The 26,650-nt window shown below is 41.0% G+C and overlaps 1 protein-coding gene across 2 annotated transcripts; it reads right to left on the bottom strand.

The window, feature by feature from the left end:
• RAB8B (RAB8B, member RAS oncogene family) lies at positions 1-26,650 on the bottom strand. 2 transcript variants are annotated; one of them, XM_065847095.2, is made up of 8 exons: positions 26,294-26,634; positions 11,164-11,224; positions 9,978-10,038; positions 8,836-8,913; positions 7,684-7,773; positions 6,838-6,903; positions 4,675-4,725; positions 1-4,183 (listed from the first exon to the last, which is right to left on the bottom strand). In XM_065847095.2, the coding sequence occupies exons 1-8, from the start codon at positions 26,415-26,417 to the stop codon at positions 4,091-4,093; spliced, it is 624 nt and encodes a 207-aa protein (XP_065703167.1). In that variant the 5' UTR covers positions 26,418-26,634; the 3' UTR covers positions 1-4,090. The 2 variants fall into 2 exon arrangements, with proteins under 2 accessions (XP_065703167.1, XP_071669909.1); XM_071813808.1 differs by lacking the exon at positions 1-4,183 and adding an exon at positions 5,126-5,188 and having other exon boundaries at positions 26,294-26,650.

The following is a 26,650-nucleotide window of genomic DNA, read 5'->3' on the forward strand; positions in this document are numbered from 1 at the left end:
TACTTTTCATTACGTAACTTTTATTTGAGACACACGTTGTAAAAAAGTTCACATGGAATAATAAAACCATTGGAGTGTGAAGCTTTTTTTTAGGGGTTGGGTTTGGTTTTTTTTGTCTATAGACATCAATACACAATTAATGATTAGGTTTACAAGTTAACCACATGACAAGTTCACTTTTATCTGCAGGAGCTTTTCACATTACACCTTTATACCAGAGATAAAATGTGCTTAAACACACACAGTAGAACACTTCTATTTCAAAATTAAGTATTTTCTCAAGGACTAAACTTTTTATTCTGAATTTAGTAGCTATATAGCATTAAAATAACTGTAATTGAAGTTTTACTTGCAAAAATGCTTGTAAGGCCATAGGAATGCACTACATTATTAAATTCACCCGAAACAAGAAAAATCAATAGAAATCCTGCTTTTGTGGAAGAAAGAAATACAAGTTTTATTTATAAGAATAAGAATGGCATAAGCAGGTCAGTGAATGGAAGAGAAATAAGACCTATTATCACCTACAGACCAATCCTTAAGAAGTTTAACATTGCAAAATTTCAGTTACATTAGTAGATAACCAAATAACAGATGCATTTTCACACATAACACAATTATGCATTTTACATATTATTCATGTACTTTCAAATCATTACCCATTCACAATATTTTAATGTGATATGTATTCAAGACTCTTTTTATTCACTTGTGAAAATGATCCACTTAATTCACTTGACTTCAGCAGACTGGTATGGGAAAGGTACTTACAATGGGAAATACTTTCTGTAAAAAGAACTACAGGTCTGAAAAGTCAAACAGCATTTTTGAGACTGTCCCCCAAATAGAAAAGTGAGCTGCGCTAAGTTTCGTGGGTGGTTTAAGCTTCAGCAATAATAGAACTTCCAGACAGTAAGTAAATCAAATATTCTATATATACACTCAACAAAAACGTCTTGTGCATATTTTGCTGAGCACAGACTGAAAGCCAAAACTGCAAAGCACTGAAACGAGTTTGCGTTTTGTTTGGTGCTTTTTTTAACCATTAAAAAAATATTGGTCGAGATATAGTGCACAGACATGGGGCTGAGGGAAAGATTTCATACAACTCAATAGCATAAGCGGCATTTCTGTTTTACTGAAATCCACCAAAGAATGTCTGCCTTTCCTGAAAGGTTAGTGGCAATTTCTGGAAAAAAGAAACAAACACATTTGCTGCTTAATGAATAATAATTATATTACTTTCACTGTAATGGACATTAGAATACTAACTAGTTGACTGAGGTATAGTTAAAAGTCCTTCAAAATTTAGTTTATATAGTCTCGAGCAAAGTAGCAACAGAGACTGCACAAAACATAGTGATTTTAGAAAAGCCCGTAGCACCAAGCATCTGATGCGTAGGCAGAACATCCATTTATCATCACCCGCCTGTCTGCAGGAAAGTATAGCTGAAAAAATTCCCAGTAAAACATAGAGCTGATCTGCACGCAAAGATCCAGCACATTTTCCATGTCTGGCAGGGCAGACTGTACACAGAAAGGTCTGTACTGACCAAAAGTTCGCACACCAATAAAGTGCAGCCACTCAGCCGTTTAATACTGCTGGAGAAGAAGGGTGGGGGCAAAACAACAAAGAGAGAGAGAAATCTGCATTTTACCTTATCCATAAGACCACATGATATTAGAATTCTTCAGTTTCAGCAGGGGACAACAAAATTGCATTAAATTCTTCTACAAATAGAAAAAGATGAACTTTACATGAACATTAAGCAAAGTGATATATTTACTGCATTATTTTATCATGCATAAAGTGAATTTCCTATGGTCTTACCTCACATTTATGTACAGTTTAGCACAGCTAAATGTAAGAAAATAGCAAGTTTTTTTCTCCCCACCCTCCCCAAATACAGAGCAGATACCCCAATTCGCTGCTGCTTCAAGAAGCACTTCATAGACTCTACTACTTACAGGCTCTTTCAAAGGGAAGTTCATGGAGACTAATATTGAATGAACATTTAACCACAGAGCGAAGACAGGAAAAACAACACAAAGCATTCTGTAAACGGTGCCAAACACAGAACATGTCAGTTTTGGTTTGCAGACAACCCCTGAGATAAAAAACCAAAGTATTACGACACCAAATAAGTCAGAGGTAAATTACTGAAAATAAACAACATTCAGAATTGGTGTCACAACACTTTCTGTATAGAAGCACTTTTTTAACCATACAGAAAACAGAACTGCTTTAGCCTGTCCGAGAAAAACATCAAGGGTAGACAACAGAGCAGTTAGGGTTGTTTTTTCACTAAACCTTGCTGCCACGAAGATTTTCCTGGTTTAGTGCAGCAACAGCAGTTTATGAGATTCACCATCTAGTTACAATAACTATTTCTATTAAGCTACACATGGGGATGTGTTGATAACAACTTAAAACTTTATGGAACGAGCTCCTAAATGTTAAACCTTTTAAAACCAACAGTCTGGGAATCTAACGCTACCGGCCTGTTCACTTTCGAAATATTTACAGCAGACCCAGAGATGACAAATCCAGTACCTGACACCACGAGACGGTGCGGATACCTGTGGCAACAACCACCTCACTGTTCACAACTCCAGACGACGCAGCGAAGCAAAAGCAAGAACGCCAGATGTCGGCTTGGACAGCGACAGAACGCACCTATCCCCTAAAAACAAACACGCTGGACGCAAACTTGTCGTTAAAGCTTACAATGGTCCAAGTTTGGCACATCGACAGAACTAAAGCACCTGTTTTAATTGCTCATTGAGGAAATTTTTCAGAAGACAATAGAAAAGTAGTAGAACAAAGACTCGGTTATACAATGCTCGGTTGAGTAAAAAAAGGCAACTACGTTTCAACTCTGCTCCTAACAGTCGGTCACTGACCCAGTTTTGAAGAAAAAAAATAACTGCTTGAGTAGACCAAAGAGGGCTTCACACATTCAGCATTAACTGCAGAACTAATAGTACATTATAGCCCCAATGTGACCGTCTCCTTAGTGCCACAACTTGACAAACTTATCAACTGCACAGGAAGCTGGTTTTTTGGACACCTCTGTTGTGAACGCTTACAGCCATTAACGAACTATCCCTAGAATTGCGGTAGGAATGGAAGTCACCTTTAGAAGCAGTCATTTCTGAACAAATGAATCCACAAAGAGGTGACTGGGAACTCATGCATTCAGCTTCCACAAGCCACTTAAGTGACAGTGATGAGGCCAATGTGTGACGATGATTTCAACTCCAGAGTGTGCTTCCGCATCGGAAACAACACAAAGCTGCTGCAGGCAGTTTGAGCTGACAAAGGGAACTTACGTGAGGAAAGACACTGTGTTTATTCAAATGACTGAAAGGTGCATCTGTGAATCAGACAGTGGCTGGCAATTCAGAACGCAACTTTGCGAAGTCGGGTAAAGAACGAAAAGCAACATACTACATTCAGAATAGAAGCTGCAGCTTCTGCATGAACAGATTTGTGCATCGAAGAGACAAAACCCATACAAATTATTAAACGCCAATTGTTAAGAGGAATTCTCATCACTAGAGCGTCCACATCCACACTGCAGTCATGGCCACAAGTATACAGCATAGAAAAGAATGGAAGTGAGACTTAATTTTTCCCCTGGTTCTTCTGCTTGAAAATAAATTTGTTTAAAAAAAAAAAGAAAAACCTGCACAAATCTGTTAAGAATCTTACGTACAAGTCAAACTGTGCAAATACAAATGTAAGATTGTGCTGTAACAGGCAGTAAGAGGCCAATACGGATGTGCAAAGTTAAAAGAAACATAGCAGCTTTTGCAACAGGCAATAAAACAGAAAGTAAAAAAGGAAAACAAGTTAACTCTTGCATTTGTGTCTCCACTTCATAGCTTCCATATCTGAGAAAGAAGAGCCTGACAGGTCAATAGGCTTAGTGAGCAAAATCCACTTGGTATTTTGTGTATCGCAGTCTACGTTCAATGGAGCTCTCAGCAGCAGCTTGGTGGTATTATTTCTGAGGCTTTGTGACCCTGTGCTTTCAAAGAAGCAGAAAAGGTTCTAAGTGTGCTGCAGTCTATCATTAGAAGTTCATCAAAGTAGCGTGCATCGAAAGAAGCTGCTCTTCTTAGATCGATTTTCTGTTATTTTTACTGGCCCACCTGCCCCTGATGAACTGTTGTCATTCTGAAAGAGAAAAGGGTATCAACATTGTAAAACGCAGAAGAAGAGAAGTCTAGCTTTCCTGATTTCCCTCCTCACTCCCCCCTGTTGCAAAGCAATAATCAGAGCAGAGGTTTGTTGCAATTCAAGCTCCACAATTACTCTGCTAATCACTGAATAAAACTGCCTGTCTTAAAAAGAAACATTTATCCAACAACCCAGATCTCAAGCATTAGGTGGAGAAGTGACTCATTTGATGTTTAATAAAGCAAGGATCACGCTGTCACATTTCAAAAGAACACATCAGCTTCAGGCTTCCCACTGTTCATGTCCATGCAAAATAAAGCACAATGACACACTGATGTGTACTAAAGTGTGATAAAGCACTGTTTGCTCAGATTCGATCTAGCATTCACTGTAATCCCCAGCATTTTTTTGGTAGGGCTACTACTCAGCCAATTATTATAGCAGTCATTTTAATCTATCTAGTTTGTATGCCAACTGAAGATACAAACCATTTTTCTGTTGAGCTTTGTCATAATGTCCCGTGCAAGTGTGAAAAATGCCTGGTGAGAAGCAGAAATTAAAGAGAGTCAGTCACAAGACACATTAAAGAGCAGACAGGTTTGGAGCAGACAGACACACCAACAATACAGCATTCTGTGGGCCACTGATAGCACTTCCAGTTGGAAGGAGCTCTACGTACCACGCCTGTTAACTTACAACTGCAATAAATATGCTTTAGAAGAAAAAACTGTATGTTTTGAGTCTCCATCCCTCTAGTCTTTGAAGCGAGTGAACTTTCCCATTGGATACCTCTTAGGCAAAAAACCCCACAAATAATCTGCTGAACGAGAAGGTTGCAGACATACACTTAAAACTTTTTTTCCAAACTATACTGTGCATCCCCACTATAAACCCACTGGCAGGTTTGAGGTCTGGGAATTCACATTAAGGTCAGCTTGCCTTCTGTCCTTCCAAAGCTTTGCTCCTGGGCTATCTATAATGTTCTATATGCCTCCACCATCCCTATGGGGGAAATAAATGAATAAAATCATTCTGGCAAATGTCAGCGCCTCAGACTTCAGCTTACGAAGGAGCAAAGAACTTCTGTAGCAGAAAAACTCTGCAGCTCTGCAAAGCAGGGAAAAGCAAGATTTTAGGCTATCTGGAGGTATCAACAATCCAAGGACAGTTCTAGAATGTAAAAAACTCTAAACATTCCCCCTCCCATTGTGTTTGGAAGGAATACATCCAAAGACAAACACTCATTTCATGCAAATAAATCGCAACAAATAAAATTCTGATCATGAAAATATCACAATTGTGTAATTTCCCACAAGTTAAGCGTTTAGTGGAAAGAAGACTAAATTGTTACTTGCTGAATGCTTACACCAGCTGCAATTTTTTAATGCTTTCTTCACTATTCATGTGATGATTTAAAAAAATCTCAGACACCCAAGCTGTTTGGAATAAGCACAAATTGACGTTGTACATTTAATGACCTACAGGAGTTAAAATGAAATTGCAGGGCATGTAATGAAAGAGCAAGTCAACCATCTGCAGGAACTAATGAAGACGACAGGTACTTTTTATTAATTAGGACACTATCACTATCCACCATTGTTATTAGCTGCTAATGCTCACACTTCCATTGTCTGCTGTAGGAATCACGATGACGCTGTGAAAATCAGGTCAAGCGCTGTTCCAAATGCAGCACAATGCAAATAAGTCTGCTCTGACTGTACTGTATAACAAGCATCCTGCAATCGGAAAAAACCCCTTGCTGGCACAGCATCAGTCACATTATTTTAAAGTAGCAGTCTCTTTAGTTTCTAGTTAATTTGTTAGCTGCATGATCTGAATTAAGTATGTGTTTGGAGGACTTTTGAAAGGTATTCCATCAATACACATGGAAAGGCTTTTGGATTACTAGATACAGGAGCAACATTTAAGAATAAATCTGCCTTATCTGAATGAATAAATCTTAATGTAACTGCCTTTTTATATCACATTATTTTCTTGTCCACACTTTTCACAGAGTTAAGATCCTCCCCCCGCCCTACCTGAGATGACCAGGGTGATTTATAATACAATAGACTGGAACTGAGCCACTCTCCCTTCCAATTCTACTTCCTTATGCTCTCACAAATAAGAATCTTGTGTTTTTATCACAGTATTTACTTGCATAAAAACAGATTTCAAGTCTATAAAGTATTATAAGCCTTCTCCCTCCTCTACCATCAGCTTACGACAGCCTGTGCTGACGTTCCAGGTCAAAGTACGTCTCGCCTGCATAGCACACATCTAGTAGTAACCCGAAGGCTCCTTGACACAGTAGCATGTTTTTCTGAAAGTAAAGAATCTTTAATTCCATTTCCTGCACAAAGCATTGTTCTAAAATTATACCTATTCCCGCTCCAAAAGCACTTGCAATTTAAATAGCAAGGCACAGAACTCTAAAGCAACTGTTTGCTACAATAACAGTCAACCACTGTTAACACCCACTTTAAAAACAATTTCCGAAATCAAGAAGTGCTGGATTTTACAGTAGCTCTCTAAATACAACCAGACTGGTGACCCAGGAGCACAGCTGGGGCTGCAGGTCCCACATGGGGTCCGAAAGCCCCACAGATCATGTACAAGGAACACACGTGAGCACAACACCCGTCTCTTACCTCTTCCACGTTTATGCTGGATTTTGCACTTGTCTCCAAAAATTTGATTCCATAATCAATTGCTAACTGGAAGAGAGGTTAAAGGTTTTCAGTGCCTTGGGGGTTCATTTGTAAAAGGAATGTTTCACATAGGTTCATAATAGAATAGATGCGGTATGCTGCAGCAAGCTTTAAACCCAAACCCAAACAAGCTTCATTTCTGCTTTTCTCTTGCAAAAACATTAAAGTTACCGGACAACTAGACAAAATATTAGAACAGGCCACATCCTCATGTGAATTCAAAACCAAAGACATTAATTGCTTACAAAAAGACTTATTCAGGACCTAAAAGAACATTAAGATAGAATCTTCATTGATAAGGATTTATGGACCAGATAACTACATACCATCGTCCCATAAGTTGTGTTACTAGCAACTACACTACTCTAGGTCTGTGCATGGTTAGATAGTATTCTTACTTGTTTGTTCTGCAGAACAACTAATTGCTTAAGCTTTAATAACAGTACTTATGACAAGAGTAAGTAACCATCATGGTGAACTGAGTACGTGATCAAACTATACACAAGCCTTATATTGAGATTTAGAATACTTCACGCTCCAGCAAAGGTTAACATTCTTCACTGGATCTTCCTCTCAAGACAACAGTACCATTAAGTTTATTCAAACTTGAAGACAGTCAAGTGCTATTTAAAATAACAAAAAAAAATTATAAACCTGGCATCCTATAAGTTTCTGAAACAAGAGATTTGAGGCCCATCTCTCATATGCTTAAAACATACCAAATATCTAGCAGCCAAAATCCTAAGAAACGTAGGCTTCTAAATAAGGCAAGTCACCAAAACTTACCTTCTCCCCCTTTTCTTTTGATACTTGTCTCTTTTCATTCATATCACATTTGTTACCCAGGATCATTCTCTCTACATCCGAAGAGGCATGCTGAAAGAAGAAAACGTAACCTCTCAGAAACAAAGTGAATCATTATTTAAAAGAAACTTGTGCATCAAACTCATCCACAAATGAATGTTTTATTTTAAAGTTATCTGACGAGAAGGCATTACTGAGAAAGACAATGATTTTTGAAACAGGCAATTTAATATTTAAGTTTAAAAAATATGTTCAAATAAATACTCCTAGATTAAATTTACTCGAGTATTCTTACAGATCAAATACAGCACCATGAGCTCTGTACCAGGTTGTGCACAGGTACAGACGTTTGGCTATTCTGGAAACGTAACGGTACACACTTGACCTCATAGTGGTGCATGGACACCTGGGGTGTTTGGTTGGAGTATCATTATGTGATATATTGTTAATAAAATACTTTTAAAGTAATAATCACTTCACCAAGAGAACTTCAACAAGAGAACTTTTCTAGCCCAGTCACTAATACAGACATTTGGCTTAAGAGCCAAAGAACAATACTAAAGAAAAGCCCAGAGATTTTGTCTAAAGAAAGAAAGAAAAAAAAAAAGTAAGATTCTGTCACCTAACTACAGCTTCACTAAGATTAGGGCTTCTCCTCTAGATTCATAAAGACCACTCCCTACTTGACAGCATGTCCCATTAAATAATCCACAGCAGGAAGAAAGCTTACCCAAGATCAAATGAAAAGGGCAAAAATCTCTGATCAAACACACAACACAATAGCAACTGAAATTAGACAGATGTGTCATCACCTCTGTGAAAGGCAGACACCCTGAGATCTTGCTCCTTCCCATCCCTTAGACACACCCAAAAGCAAAAAAGAACAAAACTCACATAGTAAGAGCAGTTTTGAAACACTTTACGCCTACTTTTGAAACTTAAGTTTTCTACTTTCTATCCCTAGATGAACGAGATAATACTCTCCCCATTAATAACCACTGTTGCATTCACTGCCCCGTCTGACTTGGCCATTTATGTTGGCTACTATAATGAAAGTTAATAATTACTTGATTATTATTTGTCCCAGAAAAATCGTAAGATGGAGCAGGTAAGAAGTACTTTCAAAGCACCTACCTCCTCTATGTTTCTTATCCAGTTTTTTATGTTGTCAAAAGACTTTTCATTTGTGATGTCGTACACCAGCATAATTCCCTAAATAAAATCAAGACAATCTAGTTAGATGAGGTAGCACTATTGGCTGACTTTTGATGTATGCTGTTGATTTGATTACGCTTGCAAGAAATTCAGCATATGACTTATGCACCTACAAACAATCCTTTCTCAAAGCATTACACCACTTTTGAGAATTTACACAAAATATTACTATTTAATACCTCTTGCCACTGTTAGAGGTCGAATACATTACCTATATGAAGTTTTAAATTATTAGCCTATAGTCAGGAAAAATTCAGAAGCCCTACTACAACAGCAACCAGGACTCTGTTGTTAAAGTCAGGTTTAGAAGCAGCAGCTTTAAGCAGTCACAGATGTCAAACCTGAGACCAAGCAGTGGAGTTATTTGGACCCTTGGCCAGACTATGAACGGAACGGATCTGTTCATACAAGGTGACAGGAACATGTAGTAGCAGCACAGGTAGTAATCAGCAAGTTGAGATCAACAGTGTCCCAGCATAAAGCATCTCCAATCACAGCATTAAGAATCATCACAAGCAGTTGTACCACAGACAGTGCAGGCTCTAAGTCAGTTATTTGACTTCAAGTCATTCTTAATGGAAGAAGTAACAGTAGCTTTTGTAGGTGACTGTATTTCTAGACTAGATTTTGCATTTCCTACCGGCTGAAGGAAAAGCAACTCAGGGAAATACATTTTTAATATTAAAATCATTCATTAACTACTTTTCAAACACTTTAAGTGTTTAAAGGGGTTAACTGCATTAAAAAAAGGTGTCTAATGAAAGCTTGGAAACGTAGCTTATTATAATCTGTAAAAATTTAATTACATTAAAAATACAATAGAGCTTGAAGTTTCATCACAAAAACAGGACTAGACAACGTACCAGCAGGTTTTAAATAAAATGAAAAAATACAACACCACAAACAAAACAAAAAACCCCAACCAAACCACAAACTTTATTCCCCTCATCACAAGTCACAATTATCCAGTCCTCCAACTGAAGAGTTACATGATATAACCTTAATAACAGCAAACCAGTTACACTAGTTGTGCCTAATTATTTTGAAGTAAGAGCACTCACCATGGCTCCTCTGTAGTAAGCTGTTGTGATTGTGCGGAATCTCTCCTGGCCTGCTGTATCCCTAAAATTCAGTGAAAACAAGTTGGAGGTGATCTTCACACTCTTCTGTACTTAGAGATATCTTTTTACACAGAGTAACAACATATTGGTACTCACTCATTAAGAAAAAATACCATTTAGAAGCTGTTTGCGCAAGTTTCTTCAGCCCTCAACATCTCCCTCACTCCCAAGCTACCCTAGTTACATTAGTGCTTATAGCAGCACCATAAATATGGCACAAAAGCATTTAAATTCTCATGCAAGCAGTAACACTCAGCACTACACAGCCTTCCCTAGAGTAATTAAAAAGGGAGCTCTGATGCATTAAACAAAAAATTAAAACATGCGCCAGTAAAGTATTTCAGGATAGTGCATTTTCACATACAGTTAGCTATTAAAAATCAGCCACTATACCTCAGTGTGCTGATATTTTATCCTAGGTGACTTCAAAGCAGTATTCGTCTGTGAGTGAACAAGAGGACCAAAGTGTTTGGCTACTAGTCATACCTATGGGGAGCTGGACCCCAAAGGCCCCAAAACCCCTCCCTTTGACTTGTACCAACCACTTGTGGCACTTCCTTAGTCACAAGAATTCTGGCTCGCATGCAGGTGTCACAACTATCTTTGTGAGAACCTGAGAAATCGGCAAAAGCCCTACATTCACCAGCAGCATTTTAAGAGTTTGGCACGTGTAACAGTGCTACTCCAAAAATACTCATCTGCTGCTATCGGGAGGCTCAGTCTCTGCTAACTCACCATGCAAGGAATGGGAGGATTACCACTCACCTGTGCCTCTGGGTATCAAAGTACCAGAGAAGATTACAGTTTGTGAGGTCACATTATTTTAGTTTACAGCTATGGAGCCAATACTCCTCTTCCACGCAGAATAGCTAAAAGTGCATTCAAGGGGCCAGCTTTTGATAAAATGGGAAGTTGCTGTAACATTCGCATGTGAACAGGATGCTTCCTGTGCTGCTGAAGCAGAACCGTTTCAAGAACAAGCCAGAAGAAAGCACAAACTCACGGACAGTCAATGAATAGAACGTATGCAACGTCTGGTACACCCTGGCTCAAAACATATGAAGTATTTCTGCTCAAAGATTAATTCAATACTCACTGAAAACTTAAATTATTTTGGAATACTTACCATATTTGTAGCTTGATTTTCTTCCCATCTAGTTCTATTGTTCTGATCTTGAAGTCAATTCCTGCCAGAGAAAGAGACACTCTAAGTTTTGCAATAAATGAAAAGGAAGTGTTTCGTTTCCTTTGGACAATTTGGTAAGAGCAAACTTATGCAAAAGAATTATTCTGACGTTGTCATTTCTTCCAAACATCAGCAAGTGCTGAGGATGCACAAAGGTTTTCAGCTGCATCCAACATGTCAAGGATAAATTATTCTGCACAATGAAAACAGACCAAACTCAGACTCACTACCACACTTAGTCAAGATTATGCGAGGAAGGTTTAATCTCAAAATTCCTCCATTTTACTCTGAGAAGATCACTAGTTCAAATGTATATTTTTCTCAACTTTCGACCAGCCCCTGCAGTTCAAATGAATTCCCCGGAACCTCTGCTGGATCTGAGGATAAAATACTTCCTATGATCCCTTGGTTCCTTTTTAAAACCAGCATCTACTTTTAAAAACAGATGTTTAATGCAATCTGTTCGGACATCAGAGCTGAAGGTAAAGCATCACAGGAGATAAAAGCTCTACAGATAGTTACTGAAGGCGGCTGAAGTAGCTCACGCATGCCACTTTTTCAGGAGCATGAGTTTAAGAGTAACTTAGATTTTCTAGAAAACTCCAAAAAGTACCAAGAAAACACTTCTCTCCTTTTCCCCCGTTACACTTCCACATGTGGAACTCCCATCAGTTCTGAGATTGATGTTCAAAGACAGATTTTAAGCCATGGATGAAAAAAAAAATAATAATTCAGATGAGCTTACTAATGCCTTTAAGGTTTAGATGGATCAAATGGACCTAAGAATCAAAGCCAAGATTTCCAAACAGAGTAGCCCTTACCCTGTACTATTTTCACTTTCACATCCTATTCACTGTTCAAGCCCCACAATGTGACTGCTGGATTCTTGAATCATCCCAGACACCTCCATTTACCCCCCATTAACCTGTTTTGAAACTAATAGCCCATTTTTTCTTCACTGAATCTTAGACAGTTATTTAACATACAGTCACAGTTTGTAAAGGATTTGGGGGGTGGGGTAGGTTATTTTGTTAATATTTATTGAATTTCTTCTTTCCTCAGATGTAATTTAAGTGAAAATTACCAAGAGTATCTTAATTGGGAAAATGCTGTTTACAGCTGTAAGAATTCATCCATCACTTAAACAGGAAGCTAAGGCATTTTTTTAATATACTACAGTAGCATTTGGATATGAAATATAGTCGTTCATTAACTATTTGACTTTCATTCTTCTCACATGCGATATTAATATTTTAATATACTGAAAATACCAAGTTTCAGCCACTTAATCATGATGTGCTATGGATATGTAGTTTAGCCCATTAGTTAGAAAACAAATTATGAGCAGAAATATCTCATCAGCACTTTTAACAGCGTATGAAATTAATTGCATTAATTTAAAATGCTGTAACTACTGCTACAATTGCATTTTCCCAAGCTTCACTAGTACATTTACAGGCAAAAAGATATTTTCATTAATTCACATTCTTCTAAAAATGACAGAAGACTGATGTGTACTTGAAAAAAAAAAGTCCTTATTATACACAACAGAAGTTTATCGAGTATTTCCATTCTACATTTAATAGGTTTTTGCATCTCCTTTGTAAAGTTGTTTTTTTGTAACTAGATGCAACACAAGCTGAAAGCTGTCCCCTAGATCACTTCTAAAACCCAGGATGTGCACAAAAGATACCTTCTCGGAACTTGAGGCTTCTCGTAGGAACTTAACCAAAATTCTCAAAGATGAATTTCGAAGCTAAAAGAAGAATATAAAGGGGAAGGCCATAAATACCTCTGTTATGATACTAAGAAGTTTAGCAAATGTGACTGCAACTTTTGAGAGGCTAAAATGAACTAGAAACTGGCGTTTCTTTTGTTCTTTCTCTTCAGCAACAGGAAGCGGTGAGCGGCAAGCGCTGGTGGAGCCGGCCCGGTGACACTGCGGCCCGGTGACACTGCGGCCCGGTGACACTGCGGCCCGGTGACACGGCTGTGCTTCCTGCCGCCGCTCACGGCCTGCGCAGCAACCCTCTGCTTACAGATAAATCTGAACTGCGCCACGCAAAACACTCCAATGAGCATTTCTAAAGTAATTATGGACAGAAAGCTTCCTTTGTCAATGAATACAAAAAGTCTGAAAAGACACTTGGGTCTAATAAAGAAGACTCAGAAAGTTTGATTGCAAAGGATCACACAGCTTTCACGGTTTAAAATGCAATATGCAATGCTGTTCTCTCCAGTAGGGAGAAAAAGACCAGAAACGTTTGCACGTCCATCTGAAGGCTTAGAAGCTTTTAGAAAACACAGACCCAGATGAATTCTTAGAATGCAAAGGCTGACAGGATAATTACTTTCAACTGCTAAAGTGGAGTCACCACACAAGTCACCCAGCAAGTCAGCCTGTGCTAGACACAGATAAAACAGCACCTGTTGTAGGTATCACAAGCTTGCAGCCTGCATGGACCAAGTCTAAGGCGAGGCCTGAACCGTGCATTGGCCAGCACTGTAATTGCTTCCATTTCCCTTGCTGCATGAGGTAAAAGCAGCTCAGGGCTTATTGTTCTTCAAAAGCCTTTTCAGTTCCTTGCTAACTATAAGCCAGGGATGCATCCCCTCTCATCCCTTTACTGAGGGCATTTTCTCCCACAGCTCCCAACAAACCTTTCGCAAAGAATACAGTGAGCAGGGAAATCCGCACACTAAGAAAAAAAACAGTGTCATTAATGCCACACAAAGATTTACACAAAAACCCCATGAGATCTGCAGGTTGCCATATTTCCCTTTTATCACCACGCGAAGCTAATAAAACTCCCCAGCTAGGGTCTAACCATTGTCCAACACCACGCAGCCAAGGGCACTGGCCTCACCGAGGCTGCTTTTGCTCTAAGCCAAGAAGTCATCTTCATCTCATCCACTGAAAGCTCTTCTGCCACTACCACCTCTTCAACCACTCCACTCCATAGTTACACCTTCCTTCATACTCCAGCCAACCGGGGCAGATTTTACACATAATTAAGCTACAATGCAATCATTTTAGAGACATTGAGAAATGTTCCAAAGAGCTACGTTGCAATACTGAATATATAGAACTGCCTGGCAGTGCAGATTGAGAGGTTCCTTTTCCAGTTGCAGTACCAATGGTTTCCCACTATGAACCTTAACAAAACCAGTCTGACACAATTCTTACAGAATGTAAGGACAAACTGAGCACAGATGCTGAAACAGTTCATTTTGCTACTTCAGTTTTTAGAACAGCAGCTTACTCCAAAGGCACCACTGTTACTCTTCTGCCCTCTCCTCATCAGCGATTTTAACCCTGCAGTCACCAGAGCCAGCGCCTCAGGTTTTCCAGTGTCACAGAATCCCAGCTGGGCCCCCACTGCAAGTTTTCCCCACACAGTACCGCTCTTCAGACTCACAGGTTGTCTTGTTTCTTCTTTTAAACAACATTTCTGCGGCAGAAAATGCTACAGCACAAGGAAAACAAACCAAAGCATTCTGGCTGGAACAAGTACAGTGTTACAGCAGCACCACCAAACGCTTCTGAAGGTAAAGGTTTCTCTGGTCTTCAGTCTGCTTAGAAAGAAGGTACTGGAAGGGCCATGTTCTCCAAGAATACAAGTAGTGAAAGACAGACAGAAAATGGACAAAAAGTAATATATATACATATATATACATATATATAAAATCAAAACTCACTTAGTAGCCACTGGCAAGCACATATCAGAATTCTTAATATTTAACTGTATTACACAGTTAACCAGTATATTAATTTTTCATGTGGTTCAACATCAGCTTGCAGCAGCTGGACCTTACATGAGAAACCTGTATGATCAGATGACAACTCCTGTTGATTTGAACCCAAGCTGACTAACTAGGTTTCCCACTTCACTAAGCTCACAGAGTCTTTAGATTTAATAACATTTTTCTGGTGCAGCTGTAGCAATAAATCAGCCAGGAAACCAATTCCTTTCAGGATGTGAATAAACGTCAATCTCTGAGAGCGCACACTAGCCTGTGTATCTACCACAGTATTTCTCTATCTCTGACAAAGCAATACTTAATAATAATAATTACTCAACGCACTAGCATTTCAAGTGGTTTATTGTTGTTTGGTTGTTAAAATATACAAGCAAAGGGAATTTTAGAAGTTATCAAAAATTGGCAAAGAAGCTATCTGACTCGCTTGCTAGAAAGTCTCATTTTAGACTCATCTATCAAAGAACATAAAAGATGCATCAGTGTCAGATCTTGTTTATCAACTAAAAATTAAGAGATCTGTTTTGCATGACCTGCACATATTAAAAATCTCACTCTCTTTTAAAAGTTCTCTTCCTACTTACCTTACTCTTTTGAAGAAAAAAATGGAAGAAGTAAAATCAAATGGAAATAAAATATTTTTCCAACAGTATTCCCTGATAAACAGAAACTTTGTGGCACTTATCACCATTGGACATAGATCACAATAAAAATGAACTCATCACGAGCCAGGGAAAGGAATCAAGGTACAAAGTCTCCTTATACTTTTGAGCAATACAGCATCGCAACAACTGGAATTTATGCAACAACTTTCAAGCTGGGCTTGCTCCAACCTCACAGCATTGGCCCTTCCTATCCTGCTGTATTTATGTGTAGGGTCAGGGAGGGGTTGATTTTTCTTCAATGGGCAGAGCTACAGAGGGAGAAAATTCTGCAACTTTTTTTCTGCAAAACACAACATATAAAAGTCTTCACAACATACACATGGAGAACATCTTCCTGCAGTTGCTCAGAGTTAAGTCTGAATTAAAAGCAACTCAAAAATAGGCAAGCAGACTTGTAACCTACCTTCAAAAAAAGGAAGCGAGAAGAGGCCCATGACTGAAAATCAATATGCTTCACCATCCCTTTTGTTGAACTCCGGGAGAGAATTACTTGGAAACAGGCCTCCCTATGGGCTTTGCTGCTCATGAACAGCAAGGACCGAGGTGCACAGAGGCCCATCAGAACCAGTGAGCAGCAGGACCTCTGCAGAGCTGTGACAGCGGGGACCGTTCTGCTCATCCTCGCAAGCACGGGTCTGCATTTGAGAGCTGTCACAGTCTGTCACCTCTGCGATCTGCAGCAGGACGTGCCTCAGAACCACCTGCTGCCAGCACATTTGCTTTTCATGATGCTCTGGCGAGCTGGGAGCGGTCGGTACTGAAGGCCAGGCCGCTGACTCGCGCGCACCTCGCTCACCACAGGATGACAGACACGGTATCAGCACCGATCACACAGACGAGCTTTGCACGGACACACGTCCGCACAGCTGAAGGGCTTCAGCACTTCCACGCAGACTCCAAGCAGGGACAGGCCTGCAGGACACCACTCCGCAGAAACCTGCTCTTTTCCATATCCATCCAACAGCCGAGCGACATAAATTTGTTCTTGTAGATTTTCCCCATAAGCTTACCCAGGCATTATTTCTTTTGTTGTTGTTCTCAGCAGCAGGCATTGCAGGATTTGGATTTAATTCACAACTATTTTTTTAACGGTATTTTTAAGGGAATACTTTATTGTGCTACTTGAGTATACTGTCTCAATCTACAAAGGCAGATAAATGAAGCCTCAGAAATCTGCTTTAAAATTAGATCTTTTGTGAAGGATTTCAGTAAACATAAGAAATGACCAAGTAGGAAACAAGATAAGTGTAAAAGGCAGGGTGGGGAACACTTGCAACATACCAGTGTGTCATACGGCCTCACGCAAAAGAGCAAAGTCTAATCGTTTTGAACTTGAACGGTTGGCTTTAGTCCTCAGTAACATCTGCGAGACATTTTCAGATTATCTCAGCAATGTCTTGTATCACTGCGCAAATTAAAGACGCAGTAGTCTTTTTATTGTGACCATTCAAAACTACAGCAGATTAACATGGAACAACACAACGGGGTGAAGGTCAACCTTTTTTGAAAGTTGCAACATGAATTTATTTCAGAATTATACACAAGTGCAAGCAGTTTTATTCATCCTTTCACAAATTAAAGGGACACAGCTGCATTCTATTCCTTCTGGGCAGCCCACAAGAATCCACAAAACATGGCTGATTTCAGAGTGGGCTGGACAGGCTCCTTCAGGTTAGCTCGCCATTCTTCATCTTAGTCTTCACCCACACTAAGAGTCTAATACTAGCACCCTACACAATGATACATGGAGCTGTGCCTTGCACCTTGAAAGTTATTAATACAGAAAGGTTCTTAAAGTCTAAACATACGACACTGGCAAAATAAATACATACAAATGACTGCCATAGGTAAGGCGAGAAAGAATGCAGCTGCCGTGTATATTTAACACAAGGCAGTTTCCTGCTCATAAGACCTTGAAACTGCGTACCAAGATCAGACTGATGCTTGTAAAGCTAAAAGCCAAGGGCCACTTCCTTCAGCTTGTGTCTCAACCACGGCACAGCCACTGCACTGAGCTGCCTTTAGCATACACCACCTTCTATCTAAAAGGGAACAAGGGAAGCAGCATACAACTTATTACCCTGAGAATCAGACCAACCTACACTTCGAAACACTCAGGTTTTTGACAGCTCAATAACCTACAGTGTCATTTGATGATCACTCTAAGGTTTGAACCTGGCGCTCCTCCGAGCTCTGCCGCCACCACCGAGCACCGCAGAGCTGCCCTGGGACGCCACACGGTCCTGCAAAGAGAAACTCTCTTCTCTGCAGTATGAATTCAGGATTTACAGACTGCTTTGACCAGCCTTTGAATGGCATGATTTTAAGCACCAAAAATACTCGATCGAAGCTATGAAACAACACAATAGTAGAAACTTATTACTGCTTGACATGACTAAAATTACCAACTGTCACAACAGCCCAGCTTTAAAAGGGCTGGGTCTGTTTACAACACCGGTACTTCTGCTCTGTGGAAGTGCACAGAAATTCACCTGTGTCTACCTCTCATTCTATTTTGAATGTAAAACAAGCTACACTTGGTGGTAACTCGGTTTCATCTAAAATAATTTTGAAATAGATTAAAATTGCACTGCTGATACAGACAGCAAAGTTTGTTTATTTTAAGGATTATTTATAGACTGACTGTCTCTAGGAGGAATGCACTAACTTGAGAACATATTCCTCTCAAGCCAGGGTGCAACTGGAGAGCAGCAAATGTTAAAATCAGCCAACAGACTTGAGTTAAAGCTACAGTTTCACAGTTAGTTGGAACTAGGGGAGGTGCCACCACTGAAGAGTCACGACCAAATCCTTTCCTCTTTTGATCTGGTTAGTTTACATGTTTTTCATGTTTGTTTTCCGTGCGAGTTGCATAATTCAGTTTACCATCATCTCTAATGACAACTGATGGCGTAACCCAGAGAACAGGCACACACAGTCACAGCTCTCCTCTCTCCATAGCTGAACACATGCTCTGTTTAACCAACCAGTTCCTAGAGACCAAAAGGTGGCCCACAAATAGGTCAAAAAAACTCCTTATTAAAAAAATCCTATGTAACAGATACAATACTTGCCACCAAGACTTAAAGTTCATTGTTCACTATTCATATACTACACTTCAGTTGCAATGATGAGAAAAGGCCAAAAAGGTTAAGTTTCATTTTGCTCAACGATTTTTGATCCAGATGAACCTATATGACTGTGGAGCGAGAAATGGAGATGCCTCTTCTCTATAGAAAAGCTTTTTAAAGCTCTAGGGCTCCCACTTGATCTGGATATTTGCACTGAACCCGTTATCCAGAGTAAAGAAATAAAGACCTTTGGGGGCCATAGCACTGTCTGTTTAAAACAGAAGAGCTGCTACATGGAAAGCAAGCGCATACACTTAGAGATAAAAAACCCTTGCACACTACAACCACTGATCTTGGTGTCTTCTATTCTGAGGATACCTACGATAGGCGCTGCACACATTTCCCACTGGCTGCAGATACAAGACAGGCATGGCAGACCCGATGGGAACAGTAGGTATGTATAGTTAAAACACAGCGACAGCCCAACAACTTGCACGGCCAAGCATCTCTGAGAGAGATTCAGGGATAACAAGGTAAGGTCAGAGGGAGAGGAAAAAAAGTTGAATTGGTTAATGTTAGAGCAGGTATAAATAAACCATGACCACTATAAAGATAAACGCAATTTTAAAAGATGAGCACTGGTGAAATTTTTGAAGCTTTTATAGGAACGCAGGAACACCCCACTCATTAAATACGTGAGACTTCAGAGGGCATAGACCGGCTAAAACTGGAAGGGAAAGTACAAAGAATATGAGTATTAGTAGCAACATAAACAGAGAGAAAGATACCAAAAAACCCCCACACGTCAACAATGGCAGTAAGACGGTTCTTAGCTTTGTAACCGATGGCCAAAAGGATTCTGGTTATCTATGAAGATCAAAATGTCTCATCCAGTAATAACTATCTTTAGTAAGATAAATCATCTAATCTATGAATTTCAGTTACAGTCTGAAATATGGTCGTGTTTCAGAAGCAAGTGTGTAAAGTTCTTGGTCTGGCAGCAAAATTAGACCAACAGTCAAAGCAGAAGGTTTGGAGTTACTGAAGTTATTTAAAGATGGCACTCCCAACAAGCTCTGGGAACACCATCATTACCTTTTCCTGCACAGCACATTCTCAATGCTCCTCTTAGTCACTCCTGCTCAGCCAGAGAAGTTCTCCCATCCAGCAGTTACTCTGACTTACTCTGTCTTCCTCCCTCCTCCCATCCCATGCCTGGGCTGACACAGATACCTTCATCTTCAATCCCATCAGAAGTCACACCACACAGACATTTTGTTTCAGTAACATAAAGGAGGGTTTTGCTGCGGGGAGCTGGGGTGCGGTGGAGCAGGGTATGTGTTTCCTGGATCACAGCCAGTTAAGCTCTGCCCAGTTTCTTAAACTCAGCCTGTTCTTCCCAAGTTCCAGATTTGATGCCACACTCCTATTAGTGACCAGTCTGCTCTCAGACCCTGAATACATATAAGAGAACGCTACTGACATTCAGCATCAGTTTTCCTTCCTCTGGTGCCCAAACCAGTAGAGTTTGCACAGCAGCAGCAAAACTAATACAGATCATCTTAAACTGGGCCAACGGCTTGTTCTCCCTAGCAGAAGAAAAGTCTTCTGAAACATGCAGTACTTTAGTTGTCTTTAAAACTACATACAATCTAAAAGCCTCATAGCTTACACGTAAGAGGAGAGCTTACTATACACCACAACGTTAAACTTACATGCAATTAACAGTCAAAAATCCTTTGAGAGGTGCCAAATCACATCTCAGTGCAAGCCCTGTAGGAACAGGAAGCTGTCAACTTCAGTTCTGAGTTGCAGTTGAAAACCTCCGGACCAACTCCGCTCGTACAACATTCTTACAAAGTGCAACTCTGTTGAAGTTACTGTTGTTCATAGTTCATCTGCATGAGAAAAGGATCAGATCTATTTTATACATCTACAGTCAGCTTCATGGACTGGACACTATAGCTTATCATAACACCTGACTAAAGACAAAAAGCTATATAATATCATTTGAATTACAAACAATTTATATCACAAAACATGAAAGCATCACTGTAAATACTGCATGCATTCTGCATCGCCTCTTATGAATTTCAGTTCAATTCTGAAGCCAGTTCCAGATCTGTTTCTAATAAAAGGATGCCCTGTTGCAGAAGGACTAGGAAATCCTTTCAAGAAAATAAATATTTCACAAACAAAAGCTATGTGTCTTCAATACCTCTCTCAAAGCCTGCAATCAATTAATTGATACATTTGTTCCTACATTCAATGTTAGTCTGTGTTCTTAACTTTGCATTCAAACCAAGCCAGAAGAGCAGCTCTAAGCCGCCCTCCTGTCACTCAAATAACCAGGTAACTTATAACCAAGACAGAGCTCCATCTGCCAGTTAGGAACAGGCACAGAACAGTTGGACATCTGTCACGCTGCTCCAGATTAACATGCAGCGAGAAAGCCGTAACAGCATTTTTAATAGAAGACAAACAACTTCACTTGCCCATTGGTCTGTTGCAGAATACAATAGGGTAACACAACCTCGTTGGTAGATGAAAATCAAAGTCTAAGGTGTCTTTTGTTACCTGCTGGGTGTTAGTATCAAATTTAAGGTCACTCAAGACACAAACTTTAATGCTTTCAACCTGTGATGTCTCCAACTATGATGCCTTCTGATCAACATCAGAATAATATCTTGCTGACCACCCATCGCATACCTTGAAAACCAAATCACTCTTCCAGTTCCACGTTTACCTCCACAGTACTGCCTGCCCCATTCCCACGCAAACCCTCGACCTTCTCACACTGAGATACCGAAGTCCCACATCCTACAAGACTTGCACATGCACTTCCATTCCATAGATGTGAATAACGTTGCCACCTGAGACAAACTAGTCTCAGTCACTTCAAAGTCTTACTTGCAATTTGTTCATTATAATGACGATAAAGTACTACTGACAACTCCTTCCTCCCTCTTCCCCCACTTCGCTCATGTATCACTGATGTTTGCTTTCTTCTACAGCTCCTACCATCTGGAGAAGCCCAAGAGAAACTGATTGAATGAGCATAGTGAATAGGGAAGTTTAATGGGAGGGTGAAAAAAACCCAACAAAAAAACAACAACCCATCTTTTGTCTGTCAGACAAGTAGCCATGGCGAAGAAGAGAAGAAATATTCAGTGGGGCATAATTTGACTTGAGTGCACTACAACAATTTCCATCACACATTACAGACATGGAAATTTCACTGCAAAAGGGAAGTTGGTAATTTTGCTTGTCAAAGGACTTTCATCAAAGTGTTCAAAGGTCAGCATGCATGTGTTTGATTGCCAGAGCAGTGTCCTATTTTGCAAGCTGTAGGCTAAGGAAAAGTTACTTCTGTAAAATCAACAAATTGTTTCAACTCTCAGAGCCAGTACTATCTCGTGTGGGCAACTTCCTGCCAAATGCTGATATCATCTTGGATTAAAAAAAATAAATATGACAAATTTTGTTTCAGAGTCAGCAAGCCTTTGTACTAAGTCAGAAATGCTATCAGCCAGAAGATGTGATTTACTCTCATAGAGACTAGTTTAAACAAAAACTTGCAAGGAATGCAAAGAATAAACCTTATTATTTGGAATGATAAACCAAATCCAGTTTTACCAGACAGCACTACTTGAACAGCAAGTTAAGATACTTAGACTGCTAAATTAATGCTGCTTATTCTTGTGCACCCTGCTGAAACTACGAGCAAAATGCATGCAAGATACTCCAAGATAAGTTTTGCTTTAGGAGCTGTTGAAATGTGAAAATAAGCTGACTCAACTGCATTTCACTTTCCATGTAGAACTGTGGAGAAGCAGAAGTTTCCACTCAGGAAGCAAACCAAGCAACATAACCTTACATAACACATTCCCGTTGTAAAAGTCTTATCCCACGTTAACAGTGACAAGCTGATCCTCACTAGGGACCACAGAACTATCATGACTTGTCAGCCCTTTTAGATATTTTCCAAACTGAACTATGGAGCCCTACATAAAAAATGTAAAGCTGCTGAAGGCCAAGCAGCTGCCTTGCCTGAAGCTGCTGATTGGAAACACATCTCTTGTAATACCCAAAAGGATCACCTGAGAAAGATTGCTGATTTACTGCTCATAACAGGTAGCAAAGTTTGCTGAAGGTATTAGTTATGCCAAGTAGTCAAGATAAAGACAAAAAGATTCCTGAGCTGAGATTTGCCCAAAAAGAATTTTTTAAAGTCTAATAAAATTATAAATACACATGCACTTCACGTTTTTCCTGCTTCTCATGCAGCTGTTGGCCACAGGACACAGGGCTGGAAGACTTTACTGTCTGAATGAGTACAGCCACCATTATAGCACTGCCAAAGTCTTGAAAAGTCAAGAGACCCTTTGCAAACTTCCAGTTTTGCCTGACAGCGGAAGAGCAGGGAACCTGCAAAGTATGACACACGCATATCGCGCAAGATGACAAAGTAACCACAAGTCACTACTGACTCACTCCTATAATACAACCATCAAGGCTAAGTAAAAATATTCTATAACAAAGCAGTATTTCCATATCCCCCTCCTACTTTCTTTTTCCCCTTCTGGAAAGTGTTTCCATTGCTCTGCTAACCAAAGTGTTGTGGCTTGCCCTGGTTAAACTAATAAACAACAACAGAAGTGGGAAACTATAAGAAAGATATTTGGTGTGTAGACATGATATGGGGTGTCTTTTGTCACTGCAACAAAGTCTGCTTTAATTTCTGGATGTAGAATCTAAGCAAAAAAGTTGAAACGAGTTTAACCCCATGTAGTTCAGAAAAAACTCCGACTCACCTCACTCACACATAGCATTTACCTACATCCGAGTAAACAGTAAAATTTAACATCAACACATCTCAAGCACATGTCTTCATGGACTGCTACAGTGAAACCAACTCTGATCCTGCTGGCAGACAGATCAGAGGGCACCACTGCGGGCTCATCGTATCATGAGTGCTAATTGCAGTCACTGTGAACTGAACAGACACGGTAACAGTAAGTAGCACCATATTGCAGAACACACTTTTTGGAGAACACGTAAACAAAGCAGCCTGGTAGCTAACCCTTCGGGAAGACTCGCTGTACTTAATTAGGAACGCTAATCTGGAGACCTTAAAACTAAACCCATCAGGTGGGCCCGTTGGGGACAAGCTTTGCAGCCCTGTGCCACCGCCACACCAGGGCTGGCTGTGCTCTATCGGCCAGCGAGAAAAAGCAGAGTTGTTAAAAGCGGAGTGAATGCCCCTGAGCTCATTAGAGGTACGAGTTATGACTGTAAAACCAACCAGCACTGAGCAGCCAGCATACGCTCACAGAGGGTGCGCGGGTGCGTTCTCAAGAACAGATTAGATCTACGTGATTAACCCAAAAGTAATACAAGCAATATGTGACGAAGACTGAAAAAAACAAGTATTGTTATTTAAGCCTACATAAGGATTTCATGAACAGTTTCACTATTTCCTACATTGTCCACTTTCCTCCTTGCAGGTCCTCTGGTAAAAAATAAAAGGGACTGGAAGAAACAAATTATAAGGGGGAAAACATAACTGTGAAATCACAAATACTACCTATGGAACCAGAAGTATGCCTCAATTACTAGTAACTTTCTTCAAGTTGAATAGCGGTGATAAGAGACAACCCTTGTAAAACCTAACATAAAGGAAGGAAATAAGAGCAAATCGTTTATTTACTGAATAAGGTAAGAAAAACCAACATCATATTCACAATTCTCAAGACTTCAAAGTGAATCAGTGTGAAAAAGAAATCACAAGGGCCTAGGCAGTTCAGGAAACAAAGAACATGGTTGGAAGATATATGCACCGGTTTACGTTAGCTATCTCTTTATAAGTATAAAAAGGTAATTTATATTTAGTACAATACCAAAGTAGACATTTTTTTAACTATGGAGCACTTATTACTGTTTATTAAGCCTTTAATTCTACCACAGATACAGCAAAGTACCTTTTTAGGTAAAACGCTTCTCAGGTCTTGATTAGCCGGTGTTACCATTACAGCATTTTGAAAACGGTTGCAGAAAGAAAAGGAATGTGCCATTTTAATTCTTCAGAACTTCTTTTTTGAAATGCAGAAAATCTGTTCTCAAAGCGCTAGAAATGCAGCCATACCTCTTCTAGTCAACCACATCCGCCTAAATAAAAATGTATTGTTGTCGTTCCTTGGTTTTATTTTGTTTGGGTTTTTTGTTTTGGTTTGGTTTCTTGTTTGTTTTTCCCTGTGCATCAAGTTCAGCACAATAAAATGTCTGAAGAGGTTACGGCATTTGGGTAACATTAAAAAAAAAACAACCAAGCACTCATTATTCTACATCATCTTTAAATCAATCTCCTTCCGATGAAGAGTCTACTCATCCTCTTACCATTAGTTTTATCATCCTAAATACTTGCAGCCTCCACTGCAGTTCATCCCTTCATCCCAAGTGTCCTTCATTTTATTTTAGAAGTGACCACAACGACAAGCAGCTAACTATAAATCTCAAGTCTTGTCAGACAGATTTCAATTCAGCAATATCTCAGTGAACAACCTGGAAATTGTGCTTATGTTTAGTTGAGCACGAAGTATTTTAAGACTGACAAATCTTGCAGAAATATAAGGCACTGTGGTCGGTTTCGGTATCATTATCATTAAAAGAAACCAGTTGAGCTTTAGAAACCCCTTTTCACCAGCAAATTTATAACCGAACCCAGCTTTTGTCAAGGAGGTTCTCCTACCGTCACTAAGGAACTTTTAAGTCTAGTCCACTAAGGAGTTTGACCAGAACCACTCCGGATCTCCAAAATGTAGCTACATGTGTGTGAACACACACGTGCATGTACAAGGAAACAGCGAAACCCTGTCCAGAGCGGTTCTGTCACTGCGCCACACTCAGTTTAAGCGGCCCAGGCCCGCTTCTGCTTTCTGAAAACGAACATCTCACATCCGAACATGAAAAGACCGGTAGCGAAAGAGCAAGAAAAACGGACGGATCATCCCGTAACGCGGCCGGTGCAACACCAGAGATTTCGCGCAGGGCTCGGTCCCGGTGCAGCCCCGCACACGCCATCGATCGCACAGTCCCCGGAGATACCGGCTCCGCCAGCAGCGGGAACAACGGGAGCGGCCCCGGGGCTGGGCGGCCGAGGCCGCGCCAACTGTTGCTGCCGCCGGGGCCGCAGGACCGACCCGCATCCGGCGGGTCCCGCCGCGCCGCCCTCCGGCCCTGCGCACCGGGACAAGCCCTTTCCGCGCGGCCTGCCCGCACCGCGCCCCCGCGGGCCCCGCCGCCTCCGCAGGGCCGGCGGGAGCGGCGCTCCGAGCGCGGGGGCTGCGCTCCCCCTCCCCGCGGAACCGGGGCACGGCGGCGGCGGTGCTTCCCCTGCCCGGGGCCCTGACGGCCGCGGGGCTCACGTTCCAAGCACAGGCCGCCCAGCGCGGCCCCAGCCCCGGGCGGCGAGACGGGCGGCGCCCCCCGGCCCTCCCGCCCGGCCCGCAGCTCCTCTCCCGGCGGGAGAACCCCGGCCAGCACCCCGCTCGCTGCGGGGGACGCGCGGCCCCTCACCGATGGTGGAGATGAAGGTGGTGTTGAAGGCGTCCTCGCTGAAGCGGAAGAGCAGGCAGGTCTTGCCCACGCCCGAGTCCCCGATCAGCAGCAGCTTGAACAGATAGTCGTACGTCTTCGCCATCTTCCCTCGGCCTCGGGCTCGCCGCCGCAGCAGGAGGGGGCGAACGCGGCTCGGAGCGCAGCTCAGCACCGCCCGGCCCCGCTCCCGGAGACGGCTCCGCCGCGTCACGGCGCGCCGGAAGCGGCCGGGCCCGACGGGAGCTGTAGGCCGCGGGGGTTCCGCCCCGGCCGAGCAATCGCTGCGGACCTACACTGACAGCAGGTCACAGCTCTACCCGTTCTCTCTGAGGCCTC

Source organism: Patagioenas fasciata, chromosome 12 (genome assembly GCF_037038585.1).
Source record: "Patagioenas fasciata isolate bPatFas1 chromosome 12, bPatFas1.hap1, whole genome shotgun sequence".
In the NCBI taxonomy this organism is placed as follows: domain Eukaryota; kingdom Metazoa; phylum Chordata; class Aves; order Columbiformes; family Columbidae; genus Patagioenas; species Patagioenas fasciata.